This window comes from Athalia rosae, chromosome 2 (genome assembly GCF_917208135.1).
Source record: "Athalia rosae chromosome 2, iyAthRosa1.1, whole genome shotgun sequence".
Lineage (NCBI taxonomy): Eukaryota > Metazoa > Arthropoda > Insecta > Hymenoptera > Athaliidae > Athalia > Athalia rosae.
The window spans coordinates 13,335,578-13,351,050 of NC_064027.1; the positions used below are offsets into that span (position 1 = coordinate 13,335,578).

The 15,473-nt window shown below is 42.1% G+C and overlaps 1 protein-coding gene across 2 annotated transcripts in view; it reads left to right on the plus strand.

The window, feature by feature from the left end:
• LOC105684858 overlaps positions 1-15,473 on the plus strand; it is a 78,070-nt gene that overhangs the window by 32,282 nt on the left and 30,315 nt on the right. For both annotated transcript variants that reach the window (XM_048651111.1, XM_048651110.1), the window contains 2 exons: positions 2,359-2,951; positions 4,065-4,352. In XM_048651111.1, coding sequence (XP_048507068.1) covers positions 2,359-2,951; positions 4,065-4,352 — 881 coding nt within the window. The remainder of the gene's footprint in view (positions 1-2,358; positions 2,952-4,064; positions 4,353-15,473) is intronic.

Sequence of the window (15,473 nt, forward strand, 5' to 3'; positions counted from 1 at the left end):
TTTCGTTCAGACATCGACCGACTTTGAATTTTAAATCCGCATCATTCTCCCCTCGAAGAAGTCTCCAATTACGATCAGAGTCGCGGTGCGATTTCATTGGCGATAACAAGGCGACTATAGTGATTGGTTTTCATCGAACCCCAGAGACCAATCAGCGACGACTCAAGTGAGAGCATTTTATGCGCGGCGCAGTTTATCCGATCGCTAATAGTATAATCTGAAGGTACATACTGGGTGTCCCATAATTAAATGGAAAAATTTAAAGGAGTCGTAGGAGGGGCGGAGCTGAGTGAATTCACCTGTATAACGTGTACCCTTCGGAATCTGTCTAACTCTCGTCGACATTTCGTCAAGTCTCTCGATCGATGTCGATATTTCATGGAACTCTTCGATGTGCGTCATTTTTGGCGAACGCTTACAACTAGTATACCTTTACACGTATCCATGCCGAACCGTTGAAATGCTCAACTCCCGAACTATCTATACCTACGCCCATCAACATCAACAGTAGCGGAAAGCAGCGAGCTTCCGTTAACTGTTGGCGCTGATTATAAGTTGTAATTTTGATAGGAACACCACCACCCAGCGACCCGGCCCGGCCGTTACAGAGAAAGCAATCGAAACTTTTCGAAGTACCTACTCCTCGTACATGCTGAATTTATGGTCCGTAATCCGTGCTACTGCGGTTTCAATACATCGATTTAATCACTTTTAATGGCAATGTGGTCGATGATATGTCCAATCAAATGGTATTTTGAACATAACAACCTTCAAATTATGTCTAAGACTTTCAACCACCGATTTCATCCAATTGCAACCTGAACCGGTAGTTTTATGCACTAGGCATGCGGTATACTAACTACCGGAATTACTCACGAGAATAGTTTTTTTTTTTTTACTTGGTGTGTGGTACCTTCGATATTCCTCTCCTTTTACTCGGTCAAACCGGCTGTGGAAAAACAACGCCTCCTCGCTTGCCTCTTTTTCATTCCTTGTACACATACTTCGTACAGCCCATTTCCTCAGGCCTCTCACATTCCCTTGATACTTTTGCTTTTGCTTTTGTCTTTGCTTTTGATTTTTTTTGGTCGCAGGTTGTTGTTATGTACCGCCGAGGCCCGCGGCAATAAGGCCCATTTACAGTGTTCCTCCTCGGTAAAAATGCCACAGAAGCGGTGTATAGTTACCGATAGTAAGATGGAGATGAGAACGCAGTAATCACGACGAAGCTGTTGCTGCTTCTGCTCCTTCCCTTCCTGCTGCCTATCGGGCTCCCGTTCACCGATCTATATACCGAATAACAGTCCAGTACGTTACAGCTTGTATCATTTATTTTTCTCTGGATGTATGTTCCGTCAACCTCGCCAATTTTTGACCACCGCACACCGGGTACTTTCGTTTCGCAAAGATGAAAGTAATTCACTGCGAACGTCAGAGCAGGTAATTTACCAATCACAACCTCGAAACCATTTTCTGGGTGTTCGGTGCAGTTTTGTAAAACGAACGAACGAACGGACGGAACGATTGTTTAGTTGGGGGCTTGGATTCGCCGCACTTCATTCTCCGAATTGCAGTCCGGGATTCGATCATTTCTTTAGAAAATACTTTTGCTCGGGTGTGTGTGTGTGAGAAGGAGAGAGCGAGAGAGAATGTTACACTACCGCTGAGATGCAGCTAGCTCACTTCAAGTTAGAAGCTGCTAGTGCTAGTGCAGCTTTGAGGAGGAAACCGTTGGTAAGGAGTAAGTCGGTTTTCTTCATCTGAGAGTCTGAACCAGCATCAGCAGTAGTAGCGGCGGCAGAACGGAGCTTGGATAAAACTGTGAAAGCATTGCTCTTGTCGGTGAAAGTGCATTCTGGGAATTCCATATGACAAAAGGGAGTTGCTTGTCTGCCTCCCCGCCTTGCGTTGCAGCAGCAGCAGTTCTAGAACCGTACGTGAGAATAAGACGCTCTCTTTTCTCGCCACGGTGAATTGCCTTCATTGATTATCGTTTTAGCGAGTCAATAGCTTTTGCAGAGTTCTCGATTCAGCCCTACGATTCATTTTATATAGCTACAGGTATAAATACAGATGGATAAGATGCTTCGCTGCTCGAAGAACAAAAAAAAAAACAAAACGAGGAAAACAATTCCTTCAATATAAAATCTCATCAGTGATGTATCTTCAAAAAATTGCTAATCTCTATGACGCATTATGCATAATGTGCGTGAGACCAATTTAGAAAGTATTCGAATTCAACATCTTGCCACTCGTCGTAATTTACCCCAATATTCTATCAACACATGCATCGCATTTTAGAACGGCTGAGAAATGTAAATTGATCAACTTTAATTTGGGATTCAATTTTTGTTTCAGTTATGGAGAGCGTGGGGACTCCTGGACCTCCGGACAGTGCGGTACCTTCGGACACCGATTTGGGTGCCCCCTGTATACCATCTAAAATCGGATTCGCGAATCGTGAGGATATCGAGGACGTTGTTAACGACGATGGAATCGTATCGCTGCAAGCTCAAACTCAGTCTCAGCAGTCTGGTCTTCAAAGTAATCAGTTTCAGGCAACGAGTAGTAACGATGGTTGTATTACGGGTGCAGCTGTTGCTGCATGTGGTAGTTCCGGTGTTTCGAATACAGCAAGCCAATCAAGGAGAGCTGATCTCCTGTTACTGTTGAACTACAACGACCAACATAGTTCCGAAGAGGAACTTGAGGTAATCAACAGTCCCAGGACGATATCAAGCCAGTCGTGTAGGCCGGCTACAGCACCTGAAAAAAGAAAATGGTCACAGGTCAGTTGTGGTTCGAATCACGCGAGGAGTCCATCGCAAACCCAACTGCAATTAATTCACCATTCTCAAACAACTTCTGCGATCGTTGGAGGTGCCACGTCATCGGCACCGGCCAGTAGAGCAGGAAGAGAACCTGCAGGCTCCGGATCCAGCGATGAAGAGGTAACGTATTTCAAATAAATTAGAAAGATTTTCAGTTGTCATGAAGAAAAAATGAATAATTATATCATCGGATGTTAATAGTAGAAATTATATTAACATCTCAAGCTATTACCATCAATATTTCTCTGAAATTAGTTATAAACAAGTCAAATTTCCAAAAACCAGAATGATTTTTGAAGTCCCTTTCGATCATGTTTTTTTCTAATTTTGACAAATTAAAACCCCATTTTGCCATTTCTTATACGTATTTCACTATTCATGGTTCGACTAATTCTTTTGTGCTAATTATTTTTTCATACATTTTACTTTAGTTCAATTTTTGTTACTCTTTTCATTCCATAATCGGATTATTGAAAACACTTCGCGTAAAATCTGCGCGTCGTTGAAGATTAGCTCGGGGAAACTAGGGAAAACCAACCAAACATGTGCACAGAGATCGTAAATAGGTTTTCTCATTAGCAAATACTGGCGCGCACTCGCGTGAACGAAGTACTGCAGGTGTAGGGTATACGAAGGCGGGGTTTAATGATGAAAAAAGGTTCACCACTTTTCTGTTGGTCGTGCGAGTATAGAAGGAAATGGTTGAAAAAGACAGTGGTATAGGTATAACCAACTATAACAGCTGGCTGTACCGCTACTGCCGTTGCGCTTGCGGATAATGGAGGAACGCTTTTAACTTAATTTCCATTTTCAATCCCCCGTCCTTCTCTCGTGCGGGGGATTTTGAAGAAATCTAAGGGGGGGAGAATGTGTGAATGGCGCGTTCGTGAATGATTTTTCAATTCAAAATCAAAATCCTCGAGAGATCAGCCGAAAAATGAATTCTGTCAATCTCATCTCGCTGTAAAAACGAAAACGTATTCTCATATGTTCGAAAAAATTTTAAAACTACTCGACCAATTACTACAAACTTTTAACACTGACTTCGATTATTATACGTATTCTGAGGTGTCGCAGGCTATGAAATGTGTAAAGTATCAATGAGTAACTAATATTTTTTTTTTCGATTCTGGAACTTTATTTCCAGTCATCGTTGTTTGCGCAACCTCGCTTGGGTCGTAACAATACATCTAATAACGCGAGTAGTTCTTACCGTAGCGATTTTGTTTGCAGGTGCAGGGTCTCCTGGGTGATTCCATGTCACAGCCAGTGCAGTTTCGTACATCGCCTCCGGTTGACGCGCATAAGCCTGGTAGATCTCTGTCCCCACCTCCAAAATTGTTCCATGCGTCAGTCAGAGATCCTCGACCACCACGTCCCAGATCACGTCCGAGGCCTCATCCCCTTATCGATCACCTCGACGCGGATCCGGACGCCCTCAGCGCATGTAGTCCCAGAAAACGACATCGACCACCGCATCGTCTGCCGCGGCCGTGTCTCGATTTTGAAAAAATGCAGCAGGTGAGTACGTTTGTCCGACAATAACGAACGGTGAATGAATGAATATATGAATTATTTGTGAATTGCATCTTGAACAAATTAACGAAAGCACATTTTTATTTTCCAACTCGACATATTTTTTTGATTCGATTATCAATACAGAAGTCAATGCATAGCGTTAGTGAGAAATATAAATTATGCGACATCAAAGTTCGAGGTAACCACCGATGAAATTTTTTTGACCAGACCTATTCGAAGTAATTTTCTCCTCGCGCTAACGAAGTATTGATTTTTCGGCTCATTGTGAGACTTGACATCGAAAAATAGAGTTCAATATGTTTGCCACCCCTATACTATGTATGCCAGAGTGTTGGAAAAATATAATTTTCACCAATGGTGCGCTTGAAATAACAAACTTTATAAAGGGAAATCACTTTAGTTGGTTTAAACGAGCGAGGGACAAGGGTTGCAAGGGAGGAAACTTTGGAAAGAAAATTAGTAGTGGAGGTTGAAAGCGAGTCGTGCGGAAATCAACTCCTGCTGATACCTATATATTCGTATGAAAAAGTTTCACCAACGCATAAAATATACATACATATATATATATACAATACTATACATACATACCACTGAAAGCCGTACTTTTTGTTATTTCTTTACTCATCGCTATCAAGACATAACGAAACATAAGTGACAAGTTAAAACCTTTCCCTTATAAGGTATTCACATACATACCATTACACAAATGATTGTTGTGAAAGTAATCCAACAAAAGTTGGGTCCGACCGAAGAAGCAATTAAGTAGTTCATTGGTATAAAGAGAATAATACAAATCCCGCTCTAATGGGATGAATTATTGATTTAATATCCTCAAATTGTAGGATAAAATCGCCCTTCGTTATCCATATAGGTATATTTTCAAATTTAATACTTTCATACGGTTGTAGTCGTTGAGAGGTAGAGCAAAAAAATTGATTTCCATATAAAAACCACAGCGTCGCTACAGCGTCGCTGTAAATTCTGATAACCATCTGTGGTTTCATAAAAGAAATTCACTACATTGTAGTGACGCGCCTCGCAGGGAAATATGAGAATGCACAGCGACGCTGTAACGGCTGGGTCGCCCGCTTAACACCTATAATATTGTTTAAATGATTCATCGATTTGAATATTTTCAACAATGTAATTGAGCGACATTCTTTTGGGGATTTAATTTTCCTAAAAATTGTTCGTTGAGGTTTTTATCGTAACTTCAGTTCTTTTCTTGATATCAATGTAAAAGGTCAATAATAGTAGAATAAGAATAAAAATAAAGAAAACACTGTTGAGGCAGACACAATTGAAACGGCTCAAGTTACATGAAATGTAGCTAATTGTAAGTTATCGCAATTAAAAGAAAAAAAAACAAGGTAATTCGATTCACATGCTTTTTAAACGGAGAAACATCAAGACTTGAGAGGAAGTTCTCAAAATTATAATTAAGAGCTGAAACTTTCGGAGAATTTCCATTTCCATTTCGATACGAACAACAAAGCTCGTGCGCGAGAGAAAAAAACAATGTTCGTTTCAAACGAAGCACCCTAATAGTTACAATTCTCGTTCGGCTGACAAACTTTTTTCACCCGTACAGTCATATATTCGACCGTATACACCTATCGAGGTATACATTGGAATATACAATAATGAAACTGATGATGACGATGATGATGATAATAACGACACGGCAAGTGTGTGTGACATTGCAGCTTGTGTAGTTCTGATGACGGTGGTAGTGGTTGTATAGGTAACGGACATCCAACCGTAAGCTCCGTAATCCCTCGGGACGACAGGGACTGTATGCGCTTCCTATAACGTCTATTTGGGTGGGGTTGTAACATACATATATGTATATACCAAAATATATATATCGGTGGCCTGTACCCCCAGCGGCGTTGCAGGGATTGCGTATCGTATAGTTTTACCAGACGGCGAGTAGACTTGGTACCGGTATTAACGGAAATACGGGGGTAACCTACGGGAAAGTAGAGAGGGCGGCATCCACCAACTCCTACCGCGGCAACAACCAGGTGGAGGAATTCCGTATAAGAGGATGGAGGAGAGAGGCGCGGTGTACGCGGGGGGTAACTCCAAACCTACCCCGTGAGTGAACCAAGGGTGCATCCAATGAATAAATTAACCTCAATCTTAAATCCCCTACACTAGAGAACCCATAGCAACGAACGTATAGGTATACCTACGAGGGATGGGTATTCATGTATCTATAGGTACATTCATGTGGGTGTGATGTGATGCATAATATTATACTTGGAGGACAGTGTAAAGCAACTGAAATACCTGGATTTTCACCAGTTTTTTTTCTTCAGACGTAGATATCTAAGATACCGTAGTGGTTTTTTATGTTTTTTTTTTCATTCCTTTTGTTCTATTTTCGTCGTATACTTTTTTATTTCTTTTGATTTATATTTTACTTCAATGACAACCGAACTGCGAAAATGGATTATCAATTCTTTTACGGTTACTTGAAAAGTCGTGAAATTATCTTTGATCCAATTTTACGAAGGGGAAATCTCGCTCTATCTGACTCAGCAGTTCTTCGTAGTACTGTGTGGGGTAACGTAATTGTTTCGAGGAGAAAAACCTCCTCAGAAATTTTAATTATTTCTTTTATTCAATTTTCGTTAAATACTGTATCGTAGGTACATCTGTCCAGCGATGAAAGACTGGGCGGATAAATCTGAATTTGACATTGTAGCACACTAATAAACAACGAACAATTTGTCTCTATTTTTTTTCGTCCTTGAGCTGCATTTATATTTTATGCGGGCGGAAAATATTTTCAACGAACAAAGAAGCAACCGCTACGTTTTCTTTTTGTGAAGATGATGGAAAAACCAAAAAAGCTCGACTAATAAAAAAGGAAAGGTAACGCAGTAGTAGACGACACATTCTTCGCAAAGCGAAGCAAATTCCTAGTCACGGAACTTCGCATCATTATTCTATAATTCCTTTTTTTCCGATGGAGGTCAAGATATCACGACAGCCCAGCGGTTATAAGTGACGGAAAAAACTTTCGGTTACGAAGCCGTTCGTAAGTCTCTTTGATCTTTGTGGAAGAAAGTGGTGAAGTTCGTACAGTGTATACTATGTATATCTACTGTTTCGACGGGTGCATCATGATCGTACCGCGGTTTTAGTCGCGGGTGCCGCTGTGCCGCAGAACTTGCGGTGATGGAATTACGTGATTAGCCAAACCTGATTATGTTCCACTTGACTGCGCGTGAAATTGGGTGGCTACGCAGATACCTATATAACTATGAGTAACTAATTTTATACCTATATCTTCCATATACTCGGACGGTAGTCACAGGCAAAAACGGTCTCTATCTCTGCGGTAACCCTCGCGATATGGTACAACATACACGTGCGTACTACAGGGTGTCTCAGAACCAAGCGCAACAATCAAGGTCAAAAGTGTTTTCATTTGAAATCTCTTGGATTCAGCGAGTGCCATAACTCGCATCAACGATCGAGAGCGCAACAAAGCAAAGTGCAACTTTTTGACCGTTTATATTTTGGCAACGGTGCTTCGAAGGGCACATGCTACGCAGGTGAATTTTCTTAATTCGGCCCCTTTTACGCCCCCTTTAAATTTTCGCATCTAGTCCTGAGACACCCCGTATGAACGTAAGGGGCGTACGTGTAGTGCACGTAGGTATACACCTCTAACACGTAGGACTTGCATACGGGGTGAATATAGAGCGAGTACCGAGTGGGTGGCGCGGGAGGAGGATTGTTATACGTCGCTAATCAGTACATTGCCTGCTGTATACCGTGCCGAGTGATTTATGGCCGACGGAGAGAGGAAACAAATTCCTCTAACTCGTACCTTTCAAAGCTCGGTTTTCCCTCGAGCACTTACTATACACATAACCCTTATATTCACGCGTTTATGTCTACACACGTACCTACATTTTTACATATAAAGGGTGTTCCATTTTAATTGAACCATTTGATTACTCGAAAGGATAAAATCGTACAGAAAAATTTGTTCGCGAAAGTTGTGGGCTTCGAAGGGAGAAAAAACTTGATGTTATCCATTTTTTTTTGACGTGTCTTTGGAAAGGTCATATCAAAAGTCAGGTCATTCGGAAATCGAATGAATGACATAATTTCGCTTTGACCTCAGGTCGAATAGGTGCTGAAGTAAGGCCTGTTCAAGATTTTCTTACCTATCGAAGGATTGATAGATTTCAGAGCCACCTTTGATATTGTACGAAGGTACAGCATTTAGCCCTGAGACAGGTGGCTAGCTGGTTTCAATACGAATTTATGTAAAAAAAGTTCAAGTTTAAAAAACCAGAAATTTTTCGAGCTATGACCTTAAAATGAACTTTGGGCAAGATTCAGATCTTTACGAAAAATGTACCACTGAAAACCTACCGTTTGCATTAAATTATCCAAGAAGATTGCAATGTCCGATTTACACCTACTACTTAGTAAAGCAGCTACTCATTAACGATGGGGAATATACTGTATAAATTATGTGCGACGAAATTATCTAACTTACACAGTAAAAAAAGATAAAGATTGTAATTCTATAACCTGTTGGACTAACAATCAATTATTATTGTTCAACGCATGTCTGATTGTCGCGCCTCGTCATATCTGCGATGCAACCCCGGAACGGTTGTTTATGAATTTCATTTTCACATACTAATTTGTTCATTTATTCAATATTTATCAACTTGTCCAATATCTATAGTCGGATAGCTTCATCAATTAACTGAAATTGGAGATGTTGCATTCGTCGTTGGGTCGATGGTTTTGTCTGCGTGGTGTGTGTCTTTTTCCCCCTGTTTCTCTTTCGTTTATTTCTATTTTTAGGTTGTAACCATCACCGCGGGATGTGAAAGAGAAGTTTGAAAGGTTGAATGAAAGACGGGAGAGAGAAACCCCTCGGGGGAAAAAGGGTCGTTCGCGTTCCGTATACCGTGTATTCGCGAGGAAGCTTTCCATAGGGGAATCCATGAGTCGGAGCGAGAATACTTCCGGCTATTTGAATAGCATCGGACTGTCCTTCTCCACTTTTTCTTCTCCACTTTTCTACTTCTGAGACCGAGCTGGACCGAGCCAGGCCGAATTCCTCGCGAATACGCGGTAGACACGTATACATATTGTATAAGCAAACATACTATACACGCGGATGAAATGTCCGCGACTTGTAATATTGAATAAAGATCCAAGTTCCGAAGATCCGTTGCTACGCATACCAGTCCCCGATGCGCGTGTATGCGAAATATCCACCCATACGGTTACGTACGACTTAAGAAGTTACGATGGAATTAGATTGCGTACCGTGTATCCCAGCGTTTACATAGCAGTATAGCGATCGAGTTGTCTGCCATCGAGCGCCTAGTTTACGCCGTATCGGTGCAGATAGTGATATTATAGTTCGTTCTCCTGTCAATCTAAATCATGGCATGACTGGCAGTTCAAATATACGGAATAAACTATTTCGCTAGTTTAAAATTGCTCCAGGAGTGCAAGTTGTCGTGTCTGGAATTTTTCAATATTATTATTAAAGATCTCTTCAAATGAGGTTCACGTTTTTCAATAATAAAACGATAATTTCAACTCCAAATTTCAAATAGAAAATTCTCGGTTTTTGCTCGGTTATCATTTAGAAAAAAGAGAGAGAGAAAGAGAGAAAGGAAAAAGTGTGTGGAAATGGAATGCAAAATTTATGTTGACAAAGTCTCATTTACAAAAAGTTGACTGAGGAAGGTTTCAACTTTTTCCTATGCGAAGATATGAACGTGTATCCATGGGATTTCTTCTGAGAATTTAAAACTCCGGACTGTCGTCGTTCGACGCTACGAACATTTGGTTGATTGCAGTGAGTAACGTACCGCGACGTAATGTAACGTAATGTACAAACACACGAAATACTCGGAGTTACCAGAGTGACAAAAGAGAGTCGAAAATGCTTAGCTAGCTATCCGTACCGTCCGCATCACCCCTCAGCTTACTATCTTTTTTGCCAGTCCATCCATCTATCCATTCGTACAACCATCCATCATTCGATCGGCCAGACATGAGTTTGACGAAATTAAGAGAGACCCCGCAGAATCCATTTTCAAAACTCAATTGCAACCATCGTAGTCCTTCGCTGGTTGGTTGGTGACTAATTAGCTCCTTCTAATTAGCGTTTAATGAGACCTGTCAAAAGCTCAGCTCCTTCGATCTATTTTCCTTGCACGATGTCTACCTACCTAGCTACCTATATATACCATTCAAATCCAGACCGACATTGTCGTTCGTGGTGCTTATAGTGTACCGTAACCCCGTGTAAGCTGCACATACGCACCATGGGTATGGTACGCGCGTCAAACTCAGAAAATATTACGAAACAGAAAAACTAGACTGACGAAAGGCAAGATGGAACATAAAAAAGATAGAGAGCTGAGCTCTGATGCGTTTCACGGCGACCCCTCGTTGGCCAAAACCTTTCGCCAAACCCCTCCGTCGACTACATCGCAGTCGCGCTATACCGAACCCCTTTTCGCTGTAACCAGCATCAGAGTGTAAGTCAAAGTTGACATGGATGTGGAACCGGCAGTATAGAACTCAATAATACTCTCCGACAACGCGCCAATTAGCCACTGCCGTGGGGATATTCGAGCTCTCGAGCTTTCCAGCCTTAAGGCTGTTTTAACTTACACTTTCGTTCGGGCGACGCGCCAGGTTTTCTACGCAATCAAACGAAACCAAACGAAACGATAACTAAACTCGATTGATACCGAAATCAAACGAACTTGGAAATCAAACGAAACCACCTCGCGACTAACGTTTGTACCCCCCATTTGCACACTCGTCGTTTGTCGGATGTGCCAGAGTTTAATTCTGAGAACTGCGTACGCCATCACGTGGATTGACAGGTAGGTAGCACCCACCCACCCGTACCCCGCTTTTCTCCTTCCATTTTGCTCCAACCTCCACCCAACTTTTCCCTCCCCCATCTCACCCTGGTTCCACCCTGTATCTGCCTACCCTACCCGACGTTAAGTAATCCGCCCTGCGCTCGACAGCGAGAAGGTAGTCAAGCGGCTTGCTTTCGAATAATACATATCTGCTAAGTGCAAGCGCCTATTATAAACTTGGCTCTGATCCGTAATTGCCAATTAGCAGATGTTTATTCTAAACTCTATACAGACGAAATCAGTGCGGACATTGTTTCATACGAGAACGTTAATTACACCCCTCATAAACCTCCGCACCCCATTCAATCATTTCTCATACTTATCGACGCCATCTTACAGCTGAAGAATTCCTTGACAGGTTCATCGGATATTTGCTTCAGATTCTTCAGTCTTTCATATTGACTCGAGAGGCCCCATTGACGTCCGTATAGTAAATTCCAACTTTTCCGTCGCTTTTCTATTCATATTAGATGTCGATGGGAAATCCGAGGGACTAATTGAAGTACAATTATACCAAATTCTATTCAGACTATTAACGAATGATATCAAAACTGTCAAAACATATTCTATCTACGTATTGTTACCCCAGAGGGAATTGGACTAGGCAGGTATAACAGAATCTGTATTCATTATCTACGCAAAGACAAGGTTAACGCTGAACTAGACCATGCCAAAGTACAACGGGAGAATAGAACGCTAATAGAACGCTGTAAAATCAGCCGGCGTAACGGTATAAATCACTACATAGGATAATTGTATCGAACCGAGTTCGAAGTCGTTATTACGTCGTCGAGGGTGAGTAGGTGGATACAGGTATTGTATACTAAAACACCGAAGGGGTAGGTGATCGGTCGGCGGTTATCTTCTGGATGAGATTTGACCACTTTCCCCGCGGAAGAAAAGAGTGAGTTATAGTTTTAGAAGCTGCCTCAGGTTGTTGTGTGCTCGTACTCTAGTGTTTTGAGTGGACGTGGTACGTGATCTGTTCGACTTTGGTCCAATCGGTCATTCGAAAAATTGAGAAGATCGAATGACAGGTGATTCAAAAAGTGGTGAGTTAATTTCGAAATACCGATGCGTGTGACTGTTTCCGTGCCAGCATCATGGGTACGATTTGAACAAAATCGAAGGACAATTTGCTACACGAATTTCTTTATTTCTTTCAGTTTCTTCTTCTTCCTGCCATTATTTAGGGTGGGTTATTACCGGCTATAGATCAGTAAACTTACAACTCCCTTGCTGATTTATTATTATTACTTCGCGAGAGAAACTAGTACGTGAAGAGTAATATAAACAAGAGTAACGGAAAACTTTAATATACCTTTTCTATTCTACTGTAGCACGATACGTCAGACTTCAATTTCGCGTTTACGTTCGTACGAATATCAGTGAACTTATGAGTAACGTTGGTGACACCCGGTCGTACTTTGAACCAGTATTATTATCCCTCTAGACACTTCCGCACTTGTTTGTCTCTTTTTAGCTAGAAGTCTGATTTATCTTTGGAAAAGTTCTCCAACGACGAAGACGACGATCACTTCGATCGTGAAGTTTAGTCCGAATGCGAGGAAATGCGCGAATTGCTAGACACCCTGTATAACCCTGTGAAATAATTATTTCTCTACCGTATGAATCGAACACGGTAGATCAGGTCAGTTAACCATCCTTAAGGAATTACAGTGATATTGATAAGGCTTCGTGACATTGGTGGGAAGATAATATACTGCACAAATAATGATTCCCTCGCGCATCACCGATACGTACTCTAGCACGGGTGGGTCTACAACAATACCGTACGTGAAATGTGCATGAATAGGTGTACGAAATTTCATGCAATGTTCTGTGTATATAGCTACCATTTTCTACGTACAATTAGACACGAACATAAATAATGTACACCTGTGGTTTACGTACATAAATGAAAAGGTAGCTGTACTACACGTTGGCCACGTATAAATTCAAGCTTTTGCACACCGCCAAGACTGCCTTGAGCATTGTCTCAGGATTCTGGCTAAAATTTATGGACAAGGTAATGCTTTAAACGAAGACTTTGCCGCGTGACGTTGAGTATGGGGAGGTACTACACGAGTACCGAGGTTTTTGTGAGCTATTGTCACATCGGTTCTATCTGTGCAACATGTGTCTTTCATCGGGCTACCTCCAAAAATCACATCGATAAACTGACTACATTTCGGGGGTATCGACACGTCGGTTCAGCTAACGAAGTCTATCTTATCCCTGATACAATCCTGTACCAGACACTTCCACTTTTCTATACGCACAACGCCATATTGATATCAGACTGTTTTACCCGATGACCTGTCGAGCTCCGAAATTCTCACGTCACTCGTGAATACTGCTGGGGAAGAAAGTAGTAATAAAAGTAGTGGTAGCTAGTGAACACACAGAGAGAGAGAGAGAGAGAGAGAAGTGAGGGGTGAATCCCGGAATTACCGAATCTCTGTGTGCCCAGTTACTGGGCGAATCGTATCTGATACTTGCACCTTCAAGTTTCGCTAGTGGGTTTGGTATTTGAAATCTGCCATTAGCAGTAACCGCACGTAGGAAGGTAGTGTAGTCAAGCCTGGCACGGCCGATGGGGGATATAGGTGAGTGTGGGCGTATAGGTAAAAGGTATAAAGGGATACACGTGTACAGATGGGACGAGGGGAGGGGGGTGGTGCGAGATATGGAACGACGAAGCGAAGCAAAGCCGAAGCTGTAGGAGACCGTCTATTTCAACGCTAGCTGTGCAGTTATGCATGGACACTAATCCCCACGATGCAGCGCCACGACTCCGAAGGTCTCTAATACCACCGCGTCACTATCCGGGGGGGACGGAGAACGAGGGGGTAGTAGGTACCAGCTGCTGGCGGAAGTTGTCGGTGCTCTACGAAAGTTTACCGCAGCTCGACACAGCTTATACGTTATACCCACGCGACCATGGATAGGTAAACGTATTAAGTGAAATATACCTACTTATAATATACGTATGCATACCGCCGCTGTCACGGTGAAACCGGCGGACTGGTAACGCGCAGGCGAGACCTACGCGAAGTCGTTAGCGTCAGCGTAACCGGCTGACTGTACAACCCCCCAAGCGCTGCCGTGATCTTTCGGTTACCCTCGGCCGTTTTCAGGAAATCGTAGACAAATTTTGAAGAATTTTATCAAATCCCCAATTACTTATTGTCAGCTGTGCATTTTCAAATGGATGTAGCGCGATAACGGTCTACTCTACGGAGTATGTGTATTCGCCTAAACGGAACATGAGAACGTCTCTGGCTCTCCAATTCAGGTGGTGCTTCGTTGATTATTTGATGTGGAAAATTATTCATTCTGAAACCCCTTCCCCACCGACCCTTCCGACTACCTATAGCGTATGAAGTTTATTTGACAAAGCATACACTGATGTGATCAGTGAGATCAGTGTCGGACAGAATCAATTCGTAGGGATCTTCATGAATACATATAATCACCGTGAGTCTCGTGTTGTTTGACCAATTCGAAAGGATCGGTAAAAGGTGGGAAAGAAGAGTTTTAGCGAGCCAATTTTTTTTCTGCTACTTTCTTTTCCATCTAACGCGTGGGCAGATACTCATAGCCTGGGAATGGTTTTGGAAAACCTATCCCAAACACGGCGCAAGCAAAGACTAAAACGAAACCCCAAAAGAAAACGATCTTTCGACGAGCTACGAGCTTTGGTATAAATGATCACCGTACGCGTTTCGGTTCACTTATACTTTCTTGAGAACGTCTACATTTTTGGCACCTGATATTCATCGATTCATTCATCATTCTCATTCTATTCGTAGTGTATTTTATAACTAATTATATTTAACGGGAGGAAGACAGATAGATTTTATTTTTCAAATTTACACATATTATACGATGTATTCACCTGTATTCGCTGCTGGTTCGTGGTGTTTGGAAAAAAAGTGCTAGTACAAGTCCCTCGTTCCTTTATATCCTTGGGGAGGGAACAGCATATGAGGTACGCGGATGAAGGGGTGGAGGTAGTACGGCATGAGTGCAGAACTTGCAACGAAGGCAAGGCGGTCCCTGAAGCCATCTCATGAATCAGTAATGCGATCTGCGAAAATTGATTTTTTACGACCACGTTTGAATCGTATATTCTCGCCATGTATATCGCCCTCGCGCG